At 44.1% G+C, this 23,964-nt stretch overlaps 1 protein-coding gene across 2 annotated transcripts; it reads left to right on the top strand.

The window, feature by feature from the left end:
* The first annotated feature begins 310 nt into the window (after positions 1-310).
* Positions 311-23,909, top strand: LOC134358602 (RCC1 domain-containing protein 1-like). Of its 2 annotated transcripts, XM_063071027.1 has the most exons (8): positions 311-690; positions 9,837-10,073; positions 12,682-12,838; positions 13,485-13,606; positions 15,357-15,476; positions 18,905-19,084; positions 22,195-22,224; positions 22,611-23,909. In XM_063071027.1, exons 1-8 carry the CDS (start codon positions 378-380, stop codon positions 22,754-22,756), a joined length of 1,305 nt encoding a protein of 434 aa, XP_062927097.1. In that variant the 5' UTR covers positions 311-377; the 3' UTR covers positions 22,757-23,909. The 2 variants fall into 2 exon arrangements, with proteins under 2 accessions (XP_062927097.1, XP_062927098.1); XM_063071028.1 differs by lacking the exon at positions 18,905-19,084.
* The last annotated feature ends 55 nt before the right edge of the window (positions 23,910-23,964 follow it).

Genomic DNA, 23,964 nt, shown 5'->3' with positions numbered 1-23,964 from the left:
ATTAAAAGGGTTGCTGGGCGTGGGTGAGAGAGCACAAGTCCGGGTATTTTTAGCGTTTTTAAGGGGTACAGGGGTTTTTTATAGAATATGACGAATAAACAGGAATAGGATACTAGGATGGTCAAAGATGGGAGGGTGAAGTGTAGGTTTGTGTGTGTGAGATTGGGTGAAGGGATTTAGAATGTATGTCTAGTGCACATTCTGGAGCAGAGGGTGGCGGTAATGCACCATTAAGCTGGATGCCAACCGCCGTGAAACAAGATACGGACAGACAGACAGGCTGCCGGGAGTGAGGTCGGTGACGGCGGGAGGCATGGCGCGGCGTACAGGTTCAAGTTGACGGCGGTCTGTTTTCCCGTCACTCAGTGGCTGCGGGCATGGCGGCCGCTGCTCCAGCCGGCACCGGGCGTTGGTTTGGCTTTGGCTTTAATCGTTTTGGACAGACTATCAATAGCGTGGAACGTCCCGGGAGCCCGGTGAAACGTGAGGCAGATGACCGGGTGCTCGAGCCCCGCGAGGTGACAGTCTGTAACTCGAGGCCAAACCGGAGCGATGTCCCTCCTCCCCGGTCTGGCCTCGAGTTACGGGCAGCCCAGCCTGAGGCGGACGATGGCACCGGGCCGAATCCGCGGCGGCGTGTCTCCCCCTGTAGAGTCTCTCCCGCCTGGAGTCATTCTGCCTGCTTGACTGGTAAGGGGACGGAATGGGGGGCGTGACCGGGGAAAGGGATGAGGCCCCAGAGAACATTGGGCCATGGTGCTCTGGTCCTGCCGCCTGTTGTAAATAAGACCATAAGACATAGGAGCAGAAGTAGGCCATTTGATCATGGGCTGATCCAATTCTTCCAGTCATCCCCACTCCCCTGCCTTCTCCCCAGACCCTTCGATGCCCTGGCTAATCAGGAAACTATCTATCTCTGCCTTAAATACACCCAATGACTTGGTCTCCACAGCCGCTTGTGGCAACAAATTCCACAGATTTACCATCCTCTGACTAAAGTAATTTCTCCATATCTCTGTTCTAAATGGATGTCATTCAATCCTGAAGTCGTCCCCCCTTGTCCTACCATGGGAAATAACTTTGTCATATCTAATCTGTTCAGGCCTTTTAACATTTGGAATGTTTCTATGAGTTCACCTCTCATTCTCCTGAACCCCAGGGAATACACCCCAAGAGCTGCCAGACATTTCTCATACGGTAGCCCTTTCATTCCTGGAATCATTCTCGTGAATATTCTCTGAACCCTCTCCAATGTCAGTATATCCTTTCTCAAATGAGGAGCCCAAAACTGGACACAATGCTCCAAGTGTGGTCTCACGAGTGCCCTATAGAGCCTCAACATCACATCCCTGCTCTTAAATTCTATACTCTAGAAAGAATGCCAACATTGCATTCGCCTTCTTTACCACCGACTCAGTCTGGAGGTTAACCTTTAGGGTATCCTGTACGAGGACTCCCAAGTCCCTTTGCATCTCTGCATTTTGAATTCTCTCCCCATCTAAATAATAGTCTGCCCGTTTATTTCTTCCACCAAAGTGTATGACCATACACTTCTCAACATTGTACAGTCGGCCCTCCTTATCCACAGGTTCCGCATGCGTGGATTCAACCAGCCGCGGATCGGAAAAACCCGGAAGTTCTCTCTCCAGCACCCGTTGTTTGAGCATGTACAAACTTTTTTTTCTTTTCATTATTCCCTAAACAATACAGTATAACAACTACTTATAGTATTTACATTGTATTAGGTACTAAAAGTAATCTAGAGATGATTTAAAGTACAGCCAGTTGTACTTAAATCGGAACAGGTACATCTGGTATTATTTAGCATCAGTTAGTCAAACGTTTGTCTGAGTATATAGTATATATTTTACCTTTCTATGCGTATAAAACACTTAAGAAACATATGTGTTTCGATAATTAAACCACTGCGTTGCTTAGTAATAATTGTAGCTTTCATCGGAGCAGGACCTTTCACATGCTCCATTATTCTCACTTTATCCTTTAAAATTGTTCCGATCATTGACCGACTGTAGCCTAACACTTTTCCAATGACCGATGGCATTTCACCTCTTTCCAATCACTTTATTACTTCCACTTTATTTTCAATCGTGATTGTTTTCCGTCAACGGAACTGAAACACCGCGGATTCAGCAGCAGCTCCCCCCGGGTTTTAAAGCCCACCCGCACTGAGACAGGTTAAATAAGGGACTTGAGCATCTGCGTTTTTTGGTATCCACGGGGTGGGGGTGGGGGTGTCCCAGAACCAATCCCCCGCGGGTAAGGAGGGCCAACTGTATTTCATTTGCCACTTCCTTGCCCATTCCCCTAAGCTATCTAAGTCTCTCTGCAGGCTCTCTGTTTCCTCAACACTACCCGTTGCTCCACCTTTCTTTGTATCATTGGCAAATTTAGCCACACATCCATTAATTCCATAGTCCAAATCATCGACATACATCGTAAAAAGCGGCAGTCCCAACACCGACCCCTGTGGAACTCCACTGCTAGCCAGCAGCCTGCCAGATAGGATCCCTTTATTCCCACTCTCTGTTTTCTGCCGATCAGCCAATGCTCCACCCATGCTAGTAACTCCCCTGTAATTCCATGGGCTCTTATCTTGCTAAGCAGCCTCATGTGCGGCACCTTGTCAAAGGTCTTCTGAAAATCCAAGTACACCACATCCACTGCATATCCTTCGTCTACCCTGCTTGTAATTTCCTCAAAAAAATTGCAGTAGGTTAGTCAAGCAGGATTTTCCTTTCAGGAAATCATGCTGGCTTTGGCCTGTCTTGTCATGTGCCTCCAGGTACTCCGTAATCTCATCCCTAACAATTGATTCCAACAACTTCCCAACCACTGATGTCAGGCTAACAGGTCTATAGTTTCCTTTCTGCTGCCTCCCGCCCTTCTTAAATAGCGGAGTAACATTTGCAATTTTCCAGTCATCCGGTACAATGCTAAAATCTATCGATTCTTGAAAGATCATTGTTAATTCCTCCGCAATCTCTTCAGCTACTTCAGAACCCAAGGGTGCATTCCATCAGGTCCAGGAGATTTATCCACCCTCAGACCATTAAGCTTCCTGAGCACCTTCTCAGTCGTAATTTTCACTGCACATACTTCACTTCCCTGACACTCTTGAATGTCAGGTGTACTGCAGATGTCTTGCACTGTGAACACTGATGCAAAATACACATTCATTTCCTCAGCCATCTCATTACAATATCTCCAGTGTCATTTTATATTAGTCCTATATCTACCCTCGACTCTCTTTTACCCTTTATATACTTAAAAAAGCTTTTAGTATCTTCTTTGATATTAGTCACCAGCTTCCTTTTGTAATTCACCTTTTCCTTCCTAATGACCACCTTAGTTTCCTTCTGCAAGTTTTTATAAGCTTCTCAATCCTCTAACTTCCCATATAGTTTGTCATCCTGTCAACATTTTCCAGTCTCAGCACTGTGTATAGAGTTATACAGCACCACAACAGCTGCTTTGGAAGGTGGGACCTGTACAGAGGGACGGTTTGCACCTGAACTGGAGGCGGTGTGGCGGGGGGCTAATATCCTAGTGGGAAGGTTTGTTATTGCTGCACAGTGGGGTTTAAAGTAGAGGTTATGGAGGCAGATGTTGTTAAGACCTCAGACAAAGTCAGGAGTCAAAAGGTTGAGCATGGTGCGACTAATGTCCTGAGCTGTGTACAATATTTCAATGCAAGAAGTAGGAGAGGTAGATGAGCTCAGGGCATGAATCAACACTTGGAATTATGACATTAGTGAGTCAGAAGGGGCAGGACTGGCAGCTCAGTATTGCAGGGTTCCATTGTTTTAGACATGACAGAGTGAGAGGGGTTAATGGAGGAGGGGACGTGTTACTAGCCAGGGAAAATGTCACAGCAGTGCTCTGTCCGGATAGGCTGAGAGCTCTACTAGTGAGACGTTATGGGTGTAACTGAGAAAAAGTAAAGGTATGACCACGTATTACAGACCACCTAACATCCCAGGGATTTAGAGGAATAAATTTGTAGAGAGATCACAGACTGTTGCAAAAAAACTTAAGGTTGTTATAGTAAGTGATTTTAACTTTCCACATATTGACTGGGAATCCCATATTATAAAAGGACTAGATGGGATAGAATTTGTCAGACGTATTCAGGGAAGTTTCCTTCATCAGTATGTTGAAGTTCAAACGACAGAGCATGTAATACAGTATTAGGGAGTGCGACAGGGCAGGTGAGAGGATTTTGTTTAGGGGAACACTTTGCATCCAGTGACCCAATACCTTTAGCTTATACAAAGAGATAGGTCTGGTCCGCAGGTTGAGATTCTAAATTGGAGAAAGGCCAATTTTGATGGTATCAGAAATGATCTGGCAAGTGTGGATTGGGACAGGCTATTTTCTGGCAAAGGTGTACTTGGAAAATGAGAGGCCTTTGAAAATGAATTTTGAGTATATAAAGCTTGTGCCTGTCAGAATAAAAGGTAAAGATAACAAGTGTAGGGAACCTTGGTTTTTAAGTGATATTGAGGCCCTGGTTAAGAGAAAAAAGGTACCTGGCAGGTAGGAACAAATGAGTTGCTTACGGAGAACAAGAACTGCAAGGGAACACTAAGAAAGAAATCAGGAAGGCTAAAAGAAGGCATGAAGTTGCTCTAGCCGACAAGGTGAAGGGGAATCATAGAAAATCTGCAGCACAATACAGGCCCTTTGGCCCACAAAGCTGTGCCGAACATGTCCTTACCTTAGAACTACCTAGGCTTACTCCTAGCCCTCTATTTTTCTAAGCTCCATGTATCCATCCAGGAGCATCTTAAAAGCCCCTATCGTTTCTGCTTCCACCGCTGCCACTCGCAGCCCATTCCACGCACTCACCACTCTCTGTGTAAAAAAACTTACCCCTAACATCTCCTCTGTACCTACTTCCAAGCACCTTAAAAACTATGCCCTCTCGTGCTAGCCATTTCAGCTCTGGGAAAAAGCCTCTGACTATCCACACGATCAATGGCTCTCGTTATGTACACCTCTATCAGGTCACCTCACATCTTCCGTTGCTCCAAGGAGAAAAGGCTAAGCTCACTCAACCTATTCTCATAAGGCATGCTCCCCAATCCAGGCAACATCCTTGTAAATCTCCTCTGCACCCTTTCTATGGTTTCCACATCCTTCCTGTAGTGAGGCGACCAGAATTGAGCACAGTACTCCAAGTGGGGTCTGACCAGGGTCCTACATAGCTGCAACATTACCTCTCGGCTCTTAAACTCAATCCCATGATTGATGAAGGCCAATGCTCCGTATGCCTTCTTAACCACAGAGTCAACCTGCGTAGCAGCTTTGAGTGTCCTGTGGACTTGGACCTCAAGATCCCTCTGACCCTCCACACTGCCAAGAGTCTTACCATTAATGCTCTATTCTGCCATCATATTTGACCTACCAAAATGAACTACCTCACACTTATCTGGGTTGAACTCCATTTGCCACTTCTCAGCCCAGTTTTGCATCCTAAAAATGTCCTGCTGTAACCTCTGACAGCCCTCCACACTATCCACAACACCCCCAACCATTGTATCATCAGCAAATTTACTAACCCATCCCTCCACTTACTCATCCAGGTCATTTATAAAAATCACAAAGAGTAGGGGTCCCAGAACAGATCCCTGGGGTACACCACTGGTCACCAGCCTCCATGCAGAATATGATCCCTCTACAACCACTCTTTACCTTCTGTGGGCAAGCCAGTTCTGGATCTACAAAGCAATGTCCCCTTGGATCCCATGCCTCCTTACTTTGTCAGTAAGCATTGCATAGGATATCTTATCAAATGCCTTGCTAAAATCCATATACACCACATTGACAGCTCTGCCCTCATCAGTCACATCCTCAAAAAGTTCAATCAGGCTCATAAGACATGATCTGCCTCTGACAAAGCCATGCTGACTATTCCTAATCAATTATGCCTCTCCAAATGTTCATAAGTCCTGCCTCTCAGGATTTTCTCCATCAACTTACCAACCACTGAAGTAAGACTCACTGGTCTATAATTTCCTGGGTTATCTCTACTCCCTTTCTTGAATAAGGGAACAACATCCGCAACCCTGCAATCCTCTGGAACCTCTCCCATCCTCTTTGATGATGCAAAGATCATCGTCAGAGGCTCAGCAGTCTCCTCCCTCTCTTCCCACAGTAGCCTGGGGTACATCCTGTCCGGTCCTGATGACTTATCCAACTTGATGCTTTCCAAAAGCTCCAGCACATCCTCTTCCTTAATATCTACATTCTCAAGCTTTTCAGTCAGCTGCAAGTCATCCCTACAATCACCAAGATCCTTTTCCGTAGTGAATACTGAAGCAAAGTATTCATTAAGTACCTCTGCCATCTCCTCTGGTTCCATACACACTTTTCCACTGTCACACTTGATTGGTCCTACTCTCTCACGTCTTATCCTCTTGCTCTTCACGTACTTGTAGAATGCCTTGGAGTTTTCCTTAATCCTGTCCACCAAGGCCTTCTCATGGCCCCTTCTGGCTCTCCTAATTCCATTCTTAAACTCCTTCCTGCTAGACTTATAATATTATAGATCTCTATCATTACCTAGTTTTTTGAACCTTTCGTAAGCTCTTCTTCTTGTCTAGATTTACAACAGCCTTTGTACATCCTGGTTCCTGTACCCTACCATCCTTTCCCTGTCTCATTGGAACATATCTATGCAGAACCCCACAGAAATATCCCCTGAACATTTGCCACATTTCTTCTGTACATTTCCTTGAGAACATCCGTTTCCAATTAATGCTTCCAAGTTCCTGCCTGACGGCGTCGTATTTCCCCTTACTCCAATTAAACGCTTCCCTAACTTGTCTGTTCCTATCCCTCTCCAGTGCTATGGTAAAGGAGATAGGATTGTGATCACTATCTCCAAAATGCTTTCCCACTGAGAGACCTGACACCTGACCAGGTTCATTTCCCAATACCAGATCAAGTACAGCCTCTCCTCTTGTAGGCATAGCTATGTACTGTGTCAAGAAACCTTTCTGAACACACCTAACAAACTCCATCCCATCTAAACCCCTCACTCTAGGGAGATGCCAATCAGTATTTGGGAAATTAAAATCTCCCACCACAACAACCCTGTTATTATTACTCCTTTCCAGAATCTGTCTCCCTATCTGCTCCTCGATGTCCCTGTTACTATTGGGTGGTCTATAAAAAACATCCTAAGGGATTCTACAGGTATGTTAAAAGCAAAAGGATTGCAAGGGACAAAATTGGTCCTCTGGAGGACCAGAATGGTCATTCATGTGTGGAGCTTAAACAGATGGGGGAGATGTTAAATGAATTCTTTGCATCTGTATTTACTCGGGAAGTGAATACAGGTCTAGAGAAGTGAGGCAATGCAGCATCAACTTCATGGACCCTGTACTATTACAAGGAGGAGATGTTTGTTACCCTGAACCCCCACCCCTCAATTTGGGTGGCTGTGGAGGCCAGATTATTGGTTGTATTTAAGGTGGAGGTTGATAAGGAAAGGTTTACTGGGAAAATTTGCAGAGAATGGGGTGGAGAGGAGAAATGAATCAGTCACGATGAAATTGCAGAGCAGACTCAATGGGCCTAATAGCCTAGTTCTGCTCCTCTCTCTTATAGTCTAATGGATTGCATTTGTCGTGGACTGCTCCGGGCTTCTTGCCATGCACCATCAATCTATAGGACATGAGCCTCAGGGACTGTTGTATTTTTTGTGCACCTGTATGTTTAATGCTGTCTTGTATGTACTATCATGACTGTTGGGACTGCCTTATTCATCTTGGTGCTGGAGGGGTGTTCTGTTTGGTTGTACTCGTGTATTCATGTATGGTTGAATGAAAATTAAACTTAACTTGAATAGCAACACGAGATTCTGCAGGTGCTGGTAATCTAGAGCATCACACACCAAAAGCTGGAGGAACTCAGCAGGTCACACAACATATATGGAATCAATGGATGCTGCCTGATCTGAGTTCATTCAGCATTTTGTGAGAATTCAGAAGAGGGTGGTGTGGGGAGGGGATGGAGTATTAGCTGGCAGGTGATAGGTGAGACCATGTGAGAGGTGGGGGAGGGATGTTTGAAACTGGAAGGTGAATGGTGGAAGAGAAAAAGGGCTCAAATATATCTAAAGGAGTGAAGTTTCTATTGAAAAGCAAAAATGCTGTACTGCTAGAATTACTCTGCAGATTAGACGACGTCTTAGGAGAGCAAAAGAGAAGTAATGTTTCCAAATCAATTCTGTGTCTCTCTCCAAATTGTTGCCAAAACTGCTGAGCATTTGCATGAGCATTTTTGTTGTCATCCTGGATTAAAGTAATCTTCTGATGGTGTTTAGGAGCAGAAAATTAATTTGTTTACAGGCCATAAGACATAGGAGCAGAGATAGGCCATTTGCCCCATCAATTCTCTCTGCCATTCCATCGTGGCTGATTCATTATCCCTTGCAACCCTATTCTCCTGCCTTCTCCTCGTAACCTTCGATGCCTCTGTTAGCAAGAACCTATCAACCTCTGTTTCAAATATATCCACTGACTTGGCCTTCACAACCATCTGTGGAGATCAGTTCCACAGATTCATTATCTACTGGATAAAGAAATTCTTCCTTATCTCTATTCTAAAGTGATGTCTTTGTATTCTGAGACTGTGTCCTCTGGTCTCCCCCACTGTAGGAAACATCTTTCAATGCCCACTCTATCTAGGCTTTTCAAAATCTGTAGGTTTCAGTGAAATCCCTCCCACCCCCCCATTCTTCTAAACTCTAGCGAGTATAGGCCCTGAGCTATCAAATGCTCCTCTAGCCTTAACCTTAATCTATTCTCCTGACATTCCATCAATTTTCTCTTAATTTCGTCTGCATATTGAGGGAAATTTAGAGTGACTACTTAACCCAGCAGTCCACACAACGTTCCCTCTAATTGTTTTTTACAGCTGCGCAGACCAACCTTTGTTCTGAGCAGGAAATTTTTACATGGCCTGAAAATTGCACAGCACTTTAAATGTTTTTTGTAGTATGCACATCAAACAAGCACAACCCACACCTCCCAATATAAGTAAACGATGTCAGGTGGTCAAATCAACCAACAAACACAATGACAAAAGTAAAATATTTTGACGAGACACCATTAGTTTTCAGCAGGCTGGCAGTTTATTAACAATCAGCTACCGACTTCCATTCTGTGTTTATTGTTACAATTTGGTGCAGCCTTGCAACTTGAAACTCTACAATGTAAGGACTTTGACGCTCTAAAGTGTTTCAAAGTAAAGGTTGTAGTACATTCATTATTTAGAAAATTTATAGGTTATAGTCATTAACACATAGTCACAGGGTATTTCACAATTCTATTAACATAAGCTCTTCAACAAAATGAGGATAACTTTTATCTTGTTATTTCATGCTTGTTATTTATTGCTATTTATTTATATCTTCTTTTGCATACTTTGTTGTCCATTGATTCTGTTTACAGTTAATGTTCTAAAGATTTGCTAAGTATGCCCGCAGAAAAAGAATCTCAGTTTTGTAAGTGGTGATGTGTATGTACTCTGATAATAAATTTTACCTTAGACTTTGAACATTTTGAGATTTCAATATTGTATTGGCATTATTTTAAAATGATATTGCCATTGTATAAGAGAGAATTCCAGCTGTGTGGCAATAAAAGCGATATGGGTGGGAGTATTTCAGTTGCTGCATGGCTGTTCACCTGTGCAGCTTGGAGGGAACAATGAATCCACACTATCGCCCATTCATTCTCTTTGTAGTTCAAAGTAAATATGCAAACAAGTTCCATTGCATTAATTTTGTTTCAGTTTGTTTCCAGATGATGGGTCAATTCATTTCTGGGGGTTTGCTGCTGATGTTCCATGGCGTCAGATGTACCTAAACAGCCAAGGTTTGCGAGGATGCAGAGACATTCTGTCCTCTGAGAAATACCTGCTTACGTTGTGGCAGGACAGGGTGGAATGTTGGGATATCCCAAGCCTCTGCCGTACTGGAGAGGCATCAGATGCTGTCATTTGGCAGAAGCACCTGCAGGAGGAAGAGAAACCAAATGCAGGTATGGCTGTTTGCAACAGCGCTTTTTTCCTTATTTTTTCCCATCTCCTCCACCTCTTTTGTGTTTGCCACTTGTTTTTCTTTTTGAATATTGCTGCAATTGCTTGCCTCATAAAGTTTCAACATTACACCCTTGCTTTTATATTCTAGTCCTCTTGAAATGAATGTGAACATTGCATTTGCCTTCCTCACCACAGGCTCAACTTGCAAATTAGCCTTTAAGGAATTCTGCACAAGGACTCCCAAGTCCCTTTACACCTCAGTTTTTTGTGTTTTCTCTCCATTTAGAAAATCATCCAGTTTCATTTCTTCTACAAAAGTGCATGATCATACACTTCCCAACACTGTATTCCATCTGCCATTTCTTTGCCCATTCATCTAATCTGCCTATGTCTTTCTGTAGCCTCTCTACTTCCTCAGAACAGTCCCCACACAGACCCCTGTACTAGTCACCAGCAGCTGGCCAGAAAAGGCTCCCTTTATTCCCACTGCTTGCCTCCTGCCATCAGCCGCTGCCTTATCCATGCTAGAATCATTCCTGTAATACCATGGGCTCGTAGCTTGTTAAGCAATCACACGTGTGGTGTCTTGTTAAAGGCCTCCTCAAAATCGAAGTACAGAACATCAACCGATTCTCCTTTGTCTATCCTGCTTGTTCTTTCTTCAAACAATTCCAACAAATTTGTCAGGTAAGATTTTCCCTTGAGGAAACCATGCCAACACTCTGTTTCGACGTACATGTAACAAATAAAGCTAATCTTTAGAAAGAGGCACATTGCAGCTTTCTGTACTCAGAAATGAGCAAAATGTTTTCAAAATCAACATTCTTTACAGGCTTTTATCATGCGTTTGTGACCTTCAGTTTTAATTCTTTCTCCTTTTCCAGTATTTCAGATTTCATAGATGCATTCTGATCTACACCTCCCAGTCCCCATCATTACAGTTGGCATCATTCTGATCGATACCTCCCCAATCCCCATCATTACAGCTGGCATCATTCGATCTACACCTCCCCAATCCCCATCATTACAGCTGGCATCATTCGATCTACACCTCCCCAATCCCCATCATTACAACTGGCATCATTCGATCTACACCTCCCCAATCCCCATCATTACATAGAAACATAGAAACATAGAAAATAGGTGCAGGAGTAGGCCATTCGGCCCTTCGAGCCTGCACCGCCATTTATTATGATCATGGCTGATCATCCAACTCAGAACCCCGCCCCAGCCTTCCCTCCATACCCCCTGACCCCTGTAGCCACAAGGGCCATATCTAACTCCCTCTTAAACATAGCCAATGAACTGGCCTCAACAGTTTGCTGTGGCAGAGAATTCCACAGATTCACCACTCTCTGTGTGAAGAAGTTTTTCCTAATCTCGGTCCTAAAAGGCTTCCCCTCTATCCTCAAACTGTGACCCCTCGTTCTGGACATCATTACAGCTGGCATCATTTGATCTACACCTCCCCTACTCCCATCATTACAGCTGGCATCATTCTGATCTACACCTCCCCAGTCCCCATCATTACAGCTGGCATCATTCAGATCTACACCTCCCCAATCCCCATCATTACAGCTGGCATCATTCGATCTACACCTCCCCAGTCCCCATCATTACGGCTGGCATCATTCGATCGATACCTCCCCAATCCCCATCACTACAGCTGACATCATTCGATCTACACCTCCCCAATCCCCATCATTACAGCTGGCATCATTCTGATCAATACCTCCCCAGTCCCCATCATTATAGCTGGCATCATTCAGATCTACACCTCCCCAATCCCCATCATGACAGCTGGCATCATTCTGATCAATACCTCCCCAGTCCCCATCATTACAGCTGGCATCATTCGATCAATACCTCCCCAATCCCCATCATTACAGCTGGCATCATTCGATCTACACCTCCCCAATCCCCATCATTACAGCTGACATCATTCGATCTACACCTCCCCAATCCCCATCATTACAGCTGGCATCATTCGATCTACACCTCCCCAATCCCCATCATTACAGCTGACGTCATTCTGATCTACACCTCCCCAATCCCCATCATTACAGCTGGCATCATTCTGATCTACACCTCCCCAATCCCCATCATTACAGCTGGCATCATTCTGATCTACACCTCCCCAATCCCCATCATTACAGCTGGCATCATTCGATCTACACCTCCCCAATCCCCATCATTACAGCTGGCATCATTCGATCTACACCTCCCCAGTCCCCATCATTACAGGTGGCTCTGTCAATGTTTGTGTCACTTAATCTCTCCCAGCACCTCTCACTTTTGTTTGCAATTTAAAACGTGTTTCTGAACTTGATTGTTCTTCAAATCTGGGAACCAACCCAAAAAGTCACATGTACTGCCTGGTCAAAGTTGAGTTTAGTGTTATATTGTCCTACGCCTCTTTAACCTCCCGAGGAAATAAAGACTCCGTATGATTGCATCTATGTGCTGGGTGCAGGACTGCTCATCCAGTCTGTTACATACAGGAATTTAAAGCTGTTGGCTGCCTGCCTCGTCTGATGAGCATATGCTGAATTCCTTGTTGTTATTGTTACGTACTTTCTCTCTCCCCCCACCCCCCACCCCCCACAGCATTTCCATTAATCCCTGGTGGTTACATTACAACAACGCCTCCATTTTACAAATCACTGTCACCCCCACTGCTTGGTGCAAGGAAGCTGGTACTTGGCAGTGAGCATGCTCTCCTGCTGACCTGTGACTGGACGGTGTACTCCTGGGGCGCAGGACGGTAAGGCTTACTTTTTAGTTGTGAGAAACCTCCAAACTGTTCTGAATTATGAGCTCCGTGCTGAAGATGTATGTCAAGGAATATAATTGTAGTAAAGTTCCTCAAACACAAGGGGTTCTGCAGAAGCTAGAAATCTTGAGCAACACACAAAATGCTGGAGGAGTTCAGCAGGTCGGGCAGCATCTGTGGAGGGGAAATCAATAGTTGACATTTTGGGCTGAGAATCCAAGTTTAGTCAGCCTCTGTGTGATTGAGTTTTTCCACTTATTACCTATTAATGATTTTTCTGAATCTTGATTATCATCTTACTCTTTCTTAAAATGGTCAAATCATGACTTCACTAGTAGTGACTTATTGGATGAAATGGCAGACAAGATTGTATTGTTTTGATGAAATCAACCTAAAGATAGCCATTCTGTACCAATTTCACTTCAGATTTACACTGAGAATGTTTCTACATGAACTGTTATTAGTGTGAAGCCTTCTGCCTCCTTTTGAAGCATTCTGAAGATCTACCCATTCTGTCATCCTTCTGATTGACCAATGTTGCTCCTATTGCTGCCGGTTCTCTGTAAAGCCTCTCATATGTACCATGCTGGAAAGGTAATTGTGGATATTTTTTATCAACCTGCTCTTCCTGTTTCAGACATGGTCAGTTAGGACATGGTGGTGTTGAGGATGAAGCAGATCCACGGATTGTGGAGGCGTTGCATGGCCTGGTGGTGACTGAGTTAGCAGCCGGGGCCTGGCATTCTGTATGCTCCAGTGGTAAGGCCTGACATTGTGCCTCTGCCTAATCTGCTTTATAGAGCATAGAACAGTAAAGCACAGTACAGGACTTTAGGCCCATGATGTTGTGCTGACCATTGAACCTACCCTATGATCAATTTAACCCTTCCTTCCCACAGAGCCCTCCATTTTTCTATCATCCATGTGCCTATCTAAGAGTATCCTAAATGCCTCAAATGTATCTGCCTCTATCACCACCCCCGGCAGTGTGCTCCACACATCCACCACTCTCTATTTTAAAAAGAAAACTACTTCTGACATCCCTCCCATACTTTCCTCCAATCACCTTAAAAATTTTGCCCCCTTATATTAGCCATTTCCGCCTGGGAAAATGTCTCTGGCCGTCCACTTGATCTCTGCTTCCTATAATCTTGTACACCTCTATCAAGTAATGTCTCATCCTGTTTTGCTCCAGAGAGAAAAGCCTTAGCTCATTCAACCTACACTCATAAGACATGTACTTACAGCTCCCTGTCTCTGCCGTTCTTTTGGATTCACTAGCTGTGTGGAGCAACAGTTTGCTCTCCATATCGTATTGCCCCGGCTTGCATATTGACTGACAGTGTGGAAGTCGAATCCAGATAAAGTCACTCCGAGACCAAGTACAAACTCTTTATTCAAAGCACCCAGGGCTTACTCAGTTGCTCAAATAGGAACAGCCTGTGACTGTTCCCACCCAATCCACCACCTAACTCACAATTCCCCTTACAAATGGATATATTTGTTCAGATATCCCCCACACATACCAAGCTGGAGTCAGACTTATCTATTCCTTGACAGTACCGAGAGACAAATTACAGAACAGGCATAATGGCCTCACATACACAAAACAAACTGGAACTGTCCTCACTATATGCATGACTGCACAAGGAGAGAAGCAACCTGAAGCCCTAGCTGGCTACCTTCAAAAAGAAATAGTGCTCAACATTGAATAACAAAATGAGCACATCTGTTGATCATCAGCGGTTTCCGTTGTTTAATGAAGTGTTAACCCTTTTACATACTTTATCAACAGCACTGCACCAACATGTAGACAGCTAGGATGCCACATCCGTGGTCAACCCTGACCAACAGAGGGCCTGATACTCCTCTCATGCATAATTGTCTGCAGTGTTGACTCTCTGGTAGTTCAAAGGCAATGGATATTGAGTTTATCTCTACCATTGAGAACATTCCTCATTGCCTCCATAATCATAATCAGAAGCAGGTTTTATTACCACTAACATATGTTGTGAAAGGTGTTGTTTTGTGGCAGCAGTGCAGTGCAATACAATAAATTATAAGGAATGTGAACTTCCAAATTTGAACTACTAAGAAAGTTGAAGACATAAGAGATTCTGCAAATGCTGGAAATCCAGAGCAACACACACAAAATGCTGGAGGAACTCGGCAGTCGGATTCAAGGGGAATGAAAGAGAGTGGGTCGATGCTGGAAATCTTGAGCGCACACACTCAAAAGTGGAGGAACTCAGTGGGTCAGACAGCATCTACGGAGATTTGCATCAGGACTGGAAAGGAAGGGGGCAGAAGCTAGAATAAGTAAGTGGGAGGGGAGGGGAAAGAGTACAAGCTGGCAGGTGATGGGGAAGGTGGGTAGGGGAGGGGGATAAAAGGGAGGAATATTGGAGCTATTTCTCTTACTGAAATATGCTCAAACACACCTCTGCTCCATTAGATGTTTCTCAGTCTATGTTATAAATTTTGTTCTTGTATTTTTTAATATGATTAGCCTCAGGAGACCTGTACGTGTGGGGTTGGAATGAGTCGGGACAGTTGGGTCTGCCAGCAAGATCGTGTTCAGGGGAGGAGCATCAGAAGCCTTCTGAACGCATTGGATTCTCTGGAGAAGGTGAGGACGTTCATGTGGATAACTTGCATTTATCCACATGTTACTGTACCTGCAATGTATTTGCTCACTCACTCAATGACCCAGAATAGTAATCTCTCCTGCCACCCTGAAGTGCAAATTTATAGTTCCAACAACATTCTCTATCGGTTAAGCCATTTGTGTCCTTCTGTGTGTCCAATGACCTTGTGTTTCTGTAGAGCAGCCACATGTTTCCCCATTGATATTGTACTGACCGTAAAGGAGAGATTGGAATTGGTTTATTATTGTCACAGTGAGGTTCAATGAAAAGCTTGTCTTGCACACTGTTCATACAGATCAACCATTACACAGTGCATTTAAAGGTAAAACAATAACAGAATACAGTTACAGCAGAAAAAGTGCAGGTAGAGAATAAGGTGTAAAGACATAATGAGGGAGATTGTGAAGTTGAGAGTCAGTTTTGTTGTTCAAGTTTAATTGTCATTCAACCATACGTGAATACCCAGGAATATACCAAACAAAACAGCATTACTTGGGGGGCCACCAGTCCACAGCACAAAGCACATATAGCACACATAAGATGGCAGTAAAATACAGCCATACCAAATAATTAGTCCAAGTTCCTGAGTCCATGATGTTGCAGCGGAATACCATACGGCTTGTCTTCTGCTGAGCGAACACTGGGGGCAAAGCACTGACTCCAGCATGGATGCCACACCACACTGCCACCGGCACTCCTGTGGAACACACCGACCCCAACACCACCTGTTCTCCTGGCGACACTGCCGTTTGAGGTCTTGTCCTCGCTACAACTGAGGCCACGCAGCTCCCCCACTGTCCACCAATAGATCAGTGAATCGGACTTGCAGCATTCCACATTAACAATGTCCAACAGGGTCTTGCGATTTAAAAAACAAAGTGCCAATGAGACAGTCAGTCACTGTCAGGCACATCGCTTTTGTGTACCAACTCTGAGGCCTCTTTGACACAGGCAGCAGCGTGATCCACACAAGTCCAGCTCCTTCAGTTTCCTTGTCAGAGCAACTCGCTAAAGGAGTAGGCCTGCAGTACTTTAAGTTCTCAATATCCAACTGGGTCTTGTGATCATAAAAAGTACATTTAAAACAGACGGTAACACTTTTGGTTGGCCCCGTAGAAGCCACTGCATTTGACAGCGCTGCCATCTTACCAGAAGATGATATTGTACTAGGGAATCATTTAATAGAAACATAGAAACATAGAAAATAGGTGCAGGAGTAGGCCATTCGGCCCTTCGAGCCTGCACCGCCATTTATTATGATCATGGCTGATCATCCAACTCAGAACCCAGCCTTCCCTCCATACCCCCTGACCCCTGTAGCCACAAGGGCCATATCTAACTTCCTTTTAAACATAGCTAATGAACTGGCCTCAACAGTTTGCTGTGGCAGAGAATTCCACAGATTCACCACTCTCTGTGTGAAGAAGTTTTTCCTAATCTCGGTTCTAAAAGGCTTCCCCTCTATCCTCAAACTGTGACCCCTCGTTCTGGACCTCCCCAACATCGGGAACAATCTTCCCGCATCTAGCCTGTCCAATCCCTTTAGGATCTTATACGTTTCAATCAGATCCCCCCTCAATCTTCTAAATTCCAACGAGTACAAGCCCAGTTCATCCAGTCTTTCTTCATATGAAAGACCTGCCATCCCAGGAATCAATCTGGTGAACCTTCTTTGTACTCCCTCTATGGCAAAGATGTCTTTCCTCAGATTAGGGGACCAAAACTGCACACAATACTCCAGGTGTGGTCTCACCAAGGCCTTGTACAACTGCAGTAGTACCTCCCTGCTCCTGTACTCGAATCCTCTCGCTATAAATGCCAGCATACCGTTCGCCTTTTTCACCGCCTGCTGTACCTGCATGCCCACTTTCAATGACTGGTGTATAATGACACCCAGGTCTCATTGCACCTCCCCTTTTCCTAATCGGCCACCATTCAGATAATAATCTGTTTTCCTATTTTTGCCACCAAAGTGGATAACTTCACATTTATCCACATTAAATTGCATCTGCCATGAGTTTGCCCACTCACCCAACCTATCCAAGTCACCCTGCATTCTCTTAGCATCCTCCTCACTGCTAACACTGCCACCCAGCTTCGTGTCATCCGCAAACTTGGAGATGCTGCATTTAATTCCCTCATCCAAGTCATTAATATATATTGTAAACAACTGGGGTCCCAGCACTGAGCCTTGCGGTACCCCACTAGTCACCGCCTGCCATTCTGAAAAGGTCCCGTTTATTCCCACTCTTTGCTTCCTGTCTGCTAACCAATTCTCCACCCACACCAATACCTTACCCCCAATACCGTGTGCTTTAAGTTTGCACACTAATCTCCTGTGTGGGACCTTGTCAAAAGCCTTTTGAAAATCCAAATATACCACATCCACTGGTTCTCCCCTATCCACTCTACTAGTTACATCCTCAAAAAATTCTATGAGATTCGTCAGACATGATTTTCCTTTCACAAATCCATGCTGACTTTGTCTGATCATTTCACCGCTTTCCAAATGTGCTGTTATCACATCCTTGATAACTGACTGCAGCAGTTTCCCCACCACCGACGTTAGGCTAACGGGCCTATAATTCCCCGGTTTCTCTCTCCCTCCTTTTTTAAAAAGTGGGGTTACATTAGCCACCCTCCAATCCTCAGGAACTAGTCCAGAATCTAACGAGTTTTGAAAAATTATCACTAATGCATCCACTATTTCTTGGGCTACTTCCTTAAGCACTCTGGGATGCAGACCATCTGGCCCTGGGGATTTATCTGCCTTCAATCCCTTCAATTTACCTAATACCACTTCCCTACTAACATGTATTTCACTCAGTTCCTCCATCTCACTGGACCCTCTGTCCCTTACTATTTCTGGAAGATTATTTATGTCCTCCTTAGTGAAGACAGAACCAAAATAATTATTCAATAACAGTGGGATAGAATTTGTCCTTGAACCTGATGGTACATGCTTTCATGCTTTTGTATGTTCTGCCCAGTGGGAAGGGGAGAAGAGAGAATGCCCGAGACGGATAGTGTCTTTGCTTTTGCCAGCTGCTTTACTAAGGCAGCAAGAAGTGTGGGCAGTGTCCATGGAGCGGAGGCTGGTTCTTAAGGGTTCATTTTATTGTACAAGAGTCTGATAACAGCGGATAGAAGCAGTCCTTGAGTCTGGTGGTACCTGCTTTCAGGCTTTTGTATCTTCTGCCCAATGGTAGGATGGGGGAGAAGAGCAAATGTCCAGGGTAGGGTCCGGTGTAGAAGAAGCAACATCAGTAGAAATGCCTCATTACTTAGTACTTGTAGTTTTGGTGCATTGAGTAACACAGTGTACATTGTCTTGTATTCAAAGTGTGTAAGTGTTGGCTGGTGTTTGCATGAATGTTTTTGGCTGAAAATACTCAATGTTTATGTGCAGGCACACCGATCCTGTGTGATGCAGGTGACACGGTTCAAAAATCCACCACGGAAAAAGCAACCATGGGAAATATGAATGTGTTCATCTCAATTCAGGCATTTCCAGCACTCTTGGACCTCCCAGGGGAGCTGGAGATCAGCAGAGTTAGCTGTGGGTCACGGCATACGGCAGCTGTCACCAGTAGGTACCGGTGTAATGTCTCTGTGCAGTGAATGGCAACCTGGTTTGTGGTTAAAATCGTGTTTGTTTACATGGTTTCTCAGTGTTGTTCAGTTCAGCTGCAAATTTAATCGTACATGAATTTACAAGTGCAGAATTTGAATGTGAGAAATTGAAGAGCTGTTTAGACCATGAATATGTTGTCGCTGATAATAAAATGAAATAACTGGGCTCAACTCAAACATTATTTCTATTTTACTTGTGCACAAGGAGAACAGCATGGCTCCTGTCACCTACACTGTTCTGAAGTCCGAACAGAAACCTATTTTTATACAGTTACAGATATTGATGATTTGGTAAATTTTATATGTTTGAATTCCTTACTTGCAAGATCAATTGCTGTTCACAATAAATGTGTTAAAAGTCAATAGAAATGCAAGCTGACAACTGATGATATCTTGAAGTTAGTAAAGCAAGTTGATGTATTTCACATCCTTCTGTTATTCTTATCTCATCTGTCTCCAGCACTCTGTACTGTGTAAAGGGAAGCTATGTTCTTCTAGGTTGATACCACACTATCACAGTCGTTCTCAGCTCACTGTCTGCAGTAAGGAAGATTGACTCCAGCAGTCTCAGTTCAGTGGTCTCCTTTGACTGCGTTTTTCTGCACATGAGGTTGAGGGCTGGCTCCTTCTGTCAGTGCTGCCCTCAGGTGTTCAATCGGTGGAATGACCAGCTGGATTGCACATGTTCATCTGCAGACTGCTGAAAACTGATTGTTCTTGCTGATGACACCCATGCACCATCAATTTACAGGATATGTCACCCAGGGACTAGAGCTATATGTATTTATTTTTGTGTGACTGTCTGTTTACTTCCTATCTTATATGTACTCTGTATGACTCTGTTTTGCACTTTGGCCCCAAAGGAATGCTATGTTCATGGGTATTCATGTATAGTCAAATGGTAATTAAGTTTGAACACTGCCACAGTTATCTTTCACCCTTGCCTTACTACAACTTCCACAAATGTATCAGTGGTCAGATTTACAAGTGTTCCTAATTAGCAGGTCCAAAGAATCCCTTCAACTTAGCTGTCAGTGTGCTATATGTATCTTGTTGGTTACTTCCATCCTATTATTGATAATCTAGAAGGTTAATATGTTCTACAGAACTCAGACAATCCATTCCTCCGAAGAGTGAACATTAGAAATACAAAGTGCTGGAAACACACGTTTGTTCCACTAGTTATTGAAGCAAGAAAATTCAGTAATTCCCCGAACCATAACCCTCTCTTGACTATCTAGTACTGTGTATCTTGACAAATGTTCATAGTGAACTGTCGTAGTGATTTTTGTAATAGTACTGAATACAATGTAAAAGAATTCTAGTTTGAGTTGGACACTACTAAGAAGGTTCTTCAATTATTTGAGCATGTGACAAAACACATTGAAGGTAAAGCTGTGAATGTGATGCATGTGGATTTCATTAGGGTGTTTGACTACCAAGGTTCCCCATGCTAGGCACATTCAGAAAGTCCTGAGGTATGAGAGCCAGGGAAACTTAGCTGTGTAGATTCTAAGAAGACAGAGGGTGGTAGTACATGGAGCATATTCTATCAGGCGGTCAGCAAACATTGATGTTCTGGGACCCCTGCTCTTTGAGAGTTTTATAAATGATTTGGATAAGAAAGTGCAGGGGCGGGTTGGTAAGTTTGCACATGATGCAAAGGTTGATGGTGATGTGGACTGTGTAGAAGGTTGTTGTGGGTTACAAGGGGATATTGATAGGAAGCTGAGCCAGGCTGACAAGTGGCAAATGGAGTAAAATCTAGCAAGAAGTGAAATGATTCTGTTTGGAAAATCAAATTTGAAAACAGAATTCTTGGGAGGGTGGAGGAATCTAGAATCCACATTGATAGCTTCCTCAAAGTTGCCTTAAGTTGATAGGGTTGTTAAGATGTTTGGTGTATTAGCCTTGATTAGTCAGAGGTTTCAGTTGAATCATGAGGTAATTTGCAGCTGTCTATAGCTATGGTTGGAGACGTTTCAGAAGCTCTTAGATAGGCACATAGATGATTTTTTAAAAAGGAAAGCTATGTAGGAGGGAAGGGTTAGATCAAAGGTAGCCAACCTTTTACATTCCATGTGTCAATTTTTTCACGCACGAGTTCACATGCGATATTTTCACGCACGAGTTCTATATTAACATATTTTTACAAGAATTGAATGGGGTAAAAGAGTTGTATGGCGCATTTGAACTCTTGAGTGAAAAAATTGACACATGGAATGTAAGAGGTTGGCCACCCCTGGGTTAGATTGATCTTAAAGTAGGTTAAAAGATGGGCACAATTTCATGGGCTGAAGGGCCTGTACTTGTTGCCTCTTACACTGCTGGTGTTTAGGGCAGCAGTGAAGCTCCTCCGTCCCTGATGGTGTTCAGGGTTTCCTTCATCGTGCCAGCCAGTAGCTTCCCGTCGGTGCCACTGAAAGTCGTGCAAGTTGCAGGTGGAGGCTCAGGAATGCCACTGTCACCCTCAGATGTAGGATTCTTCATTGCCACCTCAGCAGCAGCCTTGTTAGCCCTGAGCTCAACTCCCAAGCCTGGAGGACTGATGGACCACTCTTAGTCTGCCCTCTAACCTTTGACCTGTTTGGCGTGGGTGGCCCTACCAAGAGCTAAAGCAAAAGCCTTGACTCCAGCCAACATAGTTCTCCGGTCTTTGAGGCACACGAGTCTCCAAACCACAACAAGGTTGTGGGTCTCTTGGGGGTGAAGGTGCTGTACTGTGCTGTAATATTGTATGTTCTAATAACGAGATACTAGTGTTGAGAGTTAGGATATTGTTTCATTGTGTGTACACCATTCAGCTTTCAATGGATAGACATAAAAGTGTAAAAATAGCAAAGACTTAGAAATTAGTTTTGACATCAAATTTCTCAATAGCAGTTTTTGAGAGGCACATGAGCAGGCAGGATATGAAGGGACACAGACCATGTGCTGGCAAATGGGATTAGTTTGGATTGGCACAGACTGTGGGCCAAAGAGCCTGCTCTGTGCTGTACTGGTCTGTGTTCTCAATGAAAGCTGAGGGTTCACTATTAAACCACATCATTTCTCTCTTGTTTCCAGGAAGTGGTCAGCTGTTCACATGGGGCTGGGGTAAGTAGTAAGCAATATCCTGTCACTTGTGTGTTCTGTGAAGTTGATAGACTGAGCTCTTGCTCTGCTGCTGGTGTGGTGTAAGTGTGTGCGGTCAGCAGAATTTTCAGCTGAGCTTCTGTCTGTTGCTCTGGTCGGTAGAAAGACAGTCATTTACAGTGTGGGTGGCTCTTGACCTCAGGCCAGGAGCAATCATTCACCATCTTAAAGTGGGCCGGTTAATCATTCATCTGGGTGCTGGTTTGTGGAATGTTCCTACTGTAAAGTGGCAGCTTTCCAACATAAGTCAGTGTGCTACAAATCCAGTTCCTGGTTTAGCATCTGATATACTGTTGAATTAATGCATCATGTTTTGCAGTAAATTTTACATTGTTCTTATTTTCTAGGGAGCTATGGACAACTTGGCCATGGACAGACCCTTAGCACTGATCTTCCAAGGCGTGTCGAGTACTTCATGAGGAAACAGCTTTATGTGCTGGATGTTGTCTGCGGGCCTTGGAACACCTTTGTGTTTGCACACGAGAAGGATTGAACTGTACTCTGATGATGCAGTGTCCATGTTTACTGTCATGAGGGAAGTCAGCCAACTGGCTCAGTGAATTTTACAGGCAGAAATTGTTGGTTTGGCTCTTGATCACTGAGCAGTTACTAAGCATTTACTGCGATGTGAGTACACGAGGTTGGAAACCCGCTGGCCCACCTTTCCTGCTCCTGATTGTGGTCCAGTGTGGTGTAATAGTGTGATCAATTGAGTAGAATATGATGCTCTCCCAAGGGGTTGTCTTACTGATGAGTCCTCAGGTCCACTGCAGAGCTCAATCCAGAATCCACGTAACCTGGGGTGTTAGGCTGGATTCACATGGGGAGACTGATGCATGGGCAGAAACCACGTGATCTTTGACATGGAGTGCAAGATGACTGGCAACCCATCACTTCTGTAGCCTTCCTCTGCCTTCATTGCTGTTGTGATGTGTCATCATTTTCCGCCAGCTCCAATATTGAGGTCTTGGTCAGATTGCTCTTTGTCTGAAATCTCCCCCTTGACCTTACCGGCATGGGTGACCCTACCAAACACTAAGCGCCAGATAGCTAGAGTCCAGATGACTTCGCTCTCAAATGGAACCCACAAGCCTCTCCACCACAACAAGGTGATGATTCTTGGAGAAGCACCAATATGGTGTACAACTCTAGTGAGGGCAGGACTGAAACACTTTGATAACATGTTTAGGAAGTCTGCTTATCTTGACTTATATGAGGAGCTGAGATCTCCAGCGCTTTATGGCCCAACAGGGATTAGCACTTTCAAGGTGATGTGGAATGTGTTGTAAAACAAACCTCTCCCTTTAATATCAGAGCAGAATGAATTAACATCAGAAGATATCAGATATGGAGACTTGTTAAATAATGTTTCTCATACAGAAAAAGTGTTGATCAAGTTTCCTGCTCCCTCTCTTAATGTGTGGTCCTTAGTTTTTTACTGAATATAGATTTATGTCTTTGGCAATAGCTCAATATATGCAGTCTGATCATTGCTGGGCTCTTGGAGTATGTGTATAGTCCTGGTCACCCAGGGTGTCATTAAAGCTAGAGAGTGCAGAAGAGATTTGAGGATGGAGTTGTAAGAAGAGGCTAATTTTTCTCTGGAGTGAAGGAGGTTGAGGCGGTGACCTTACAGATTTTTATATATCATGAAGGGCACATAAGGCGGTCACAGTGCCTGTTTCTGTATCATCATTTCCT

The sequence above is a fragment of the Mobula hypostoma genome, chromosome 18, assembly GCF_963921235.1.
Source record: "Mobula hypostoma chromosome 18, sMobHyp1.1, whole genome shotgun sequence".
Taxonomy (NCBI): domain Eukaryota; kingdom Metazoa; phylum Chordata; class Chondrichthyes; order Myliobatiformes; family Myliobatidae; genus Mobula; species Mobula hypostoma.
This window is presented reverse-complemented; position numbering and strand designations above follow the sequence as displayed.

Excerpts from the sequence above, each read along its gene's own strand:
- LOC134358602 (XM_063071027.1), top strand. The coding sequence starts at position 378 with ATGGCGGCCGCTGCTCCAGCCGGCACCGGGCGTTGGTTTGGCTTTGGC. Across the intron at positions 691-9,836 it reads TCATTCTGCCTGCTTGACTG|ATGATGGGTCAATTCATTTC; the intron begins GTAAGGGGACGG and ends GTTTGTTTCCAG. Across the intron at positions 13,607-15,356 it reads GCATTCTGTATGCTCCAGTG|CCTCAGGAGACCTGTACGTG; the intron begins GTAAGGCCTGAC and ends TAATATGATTAG.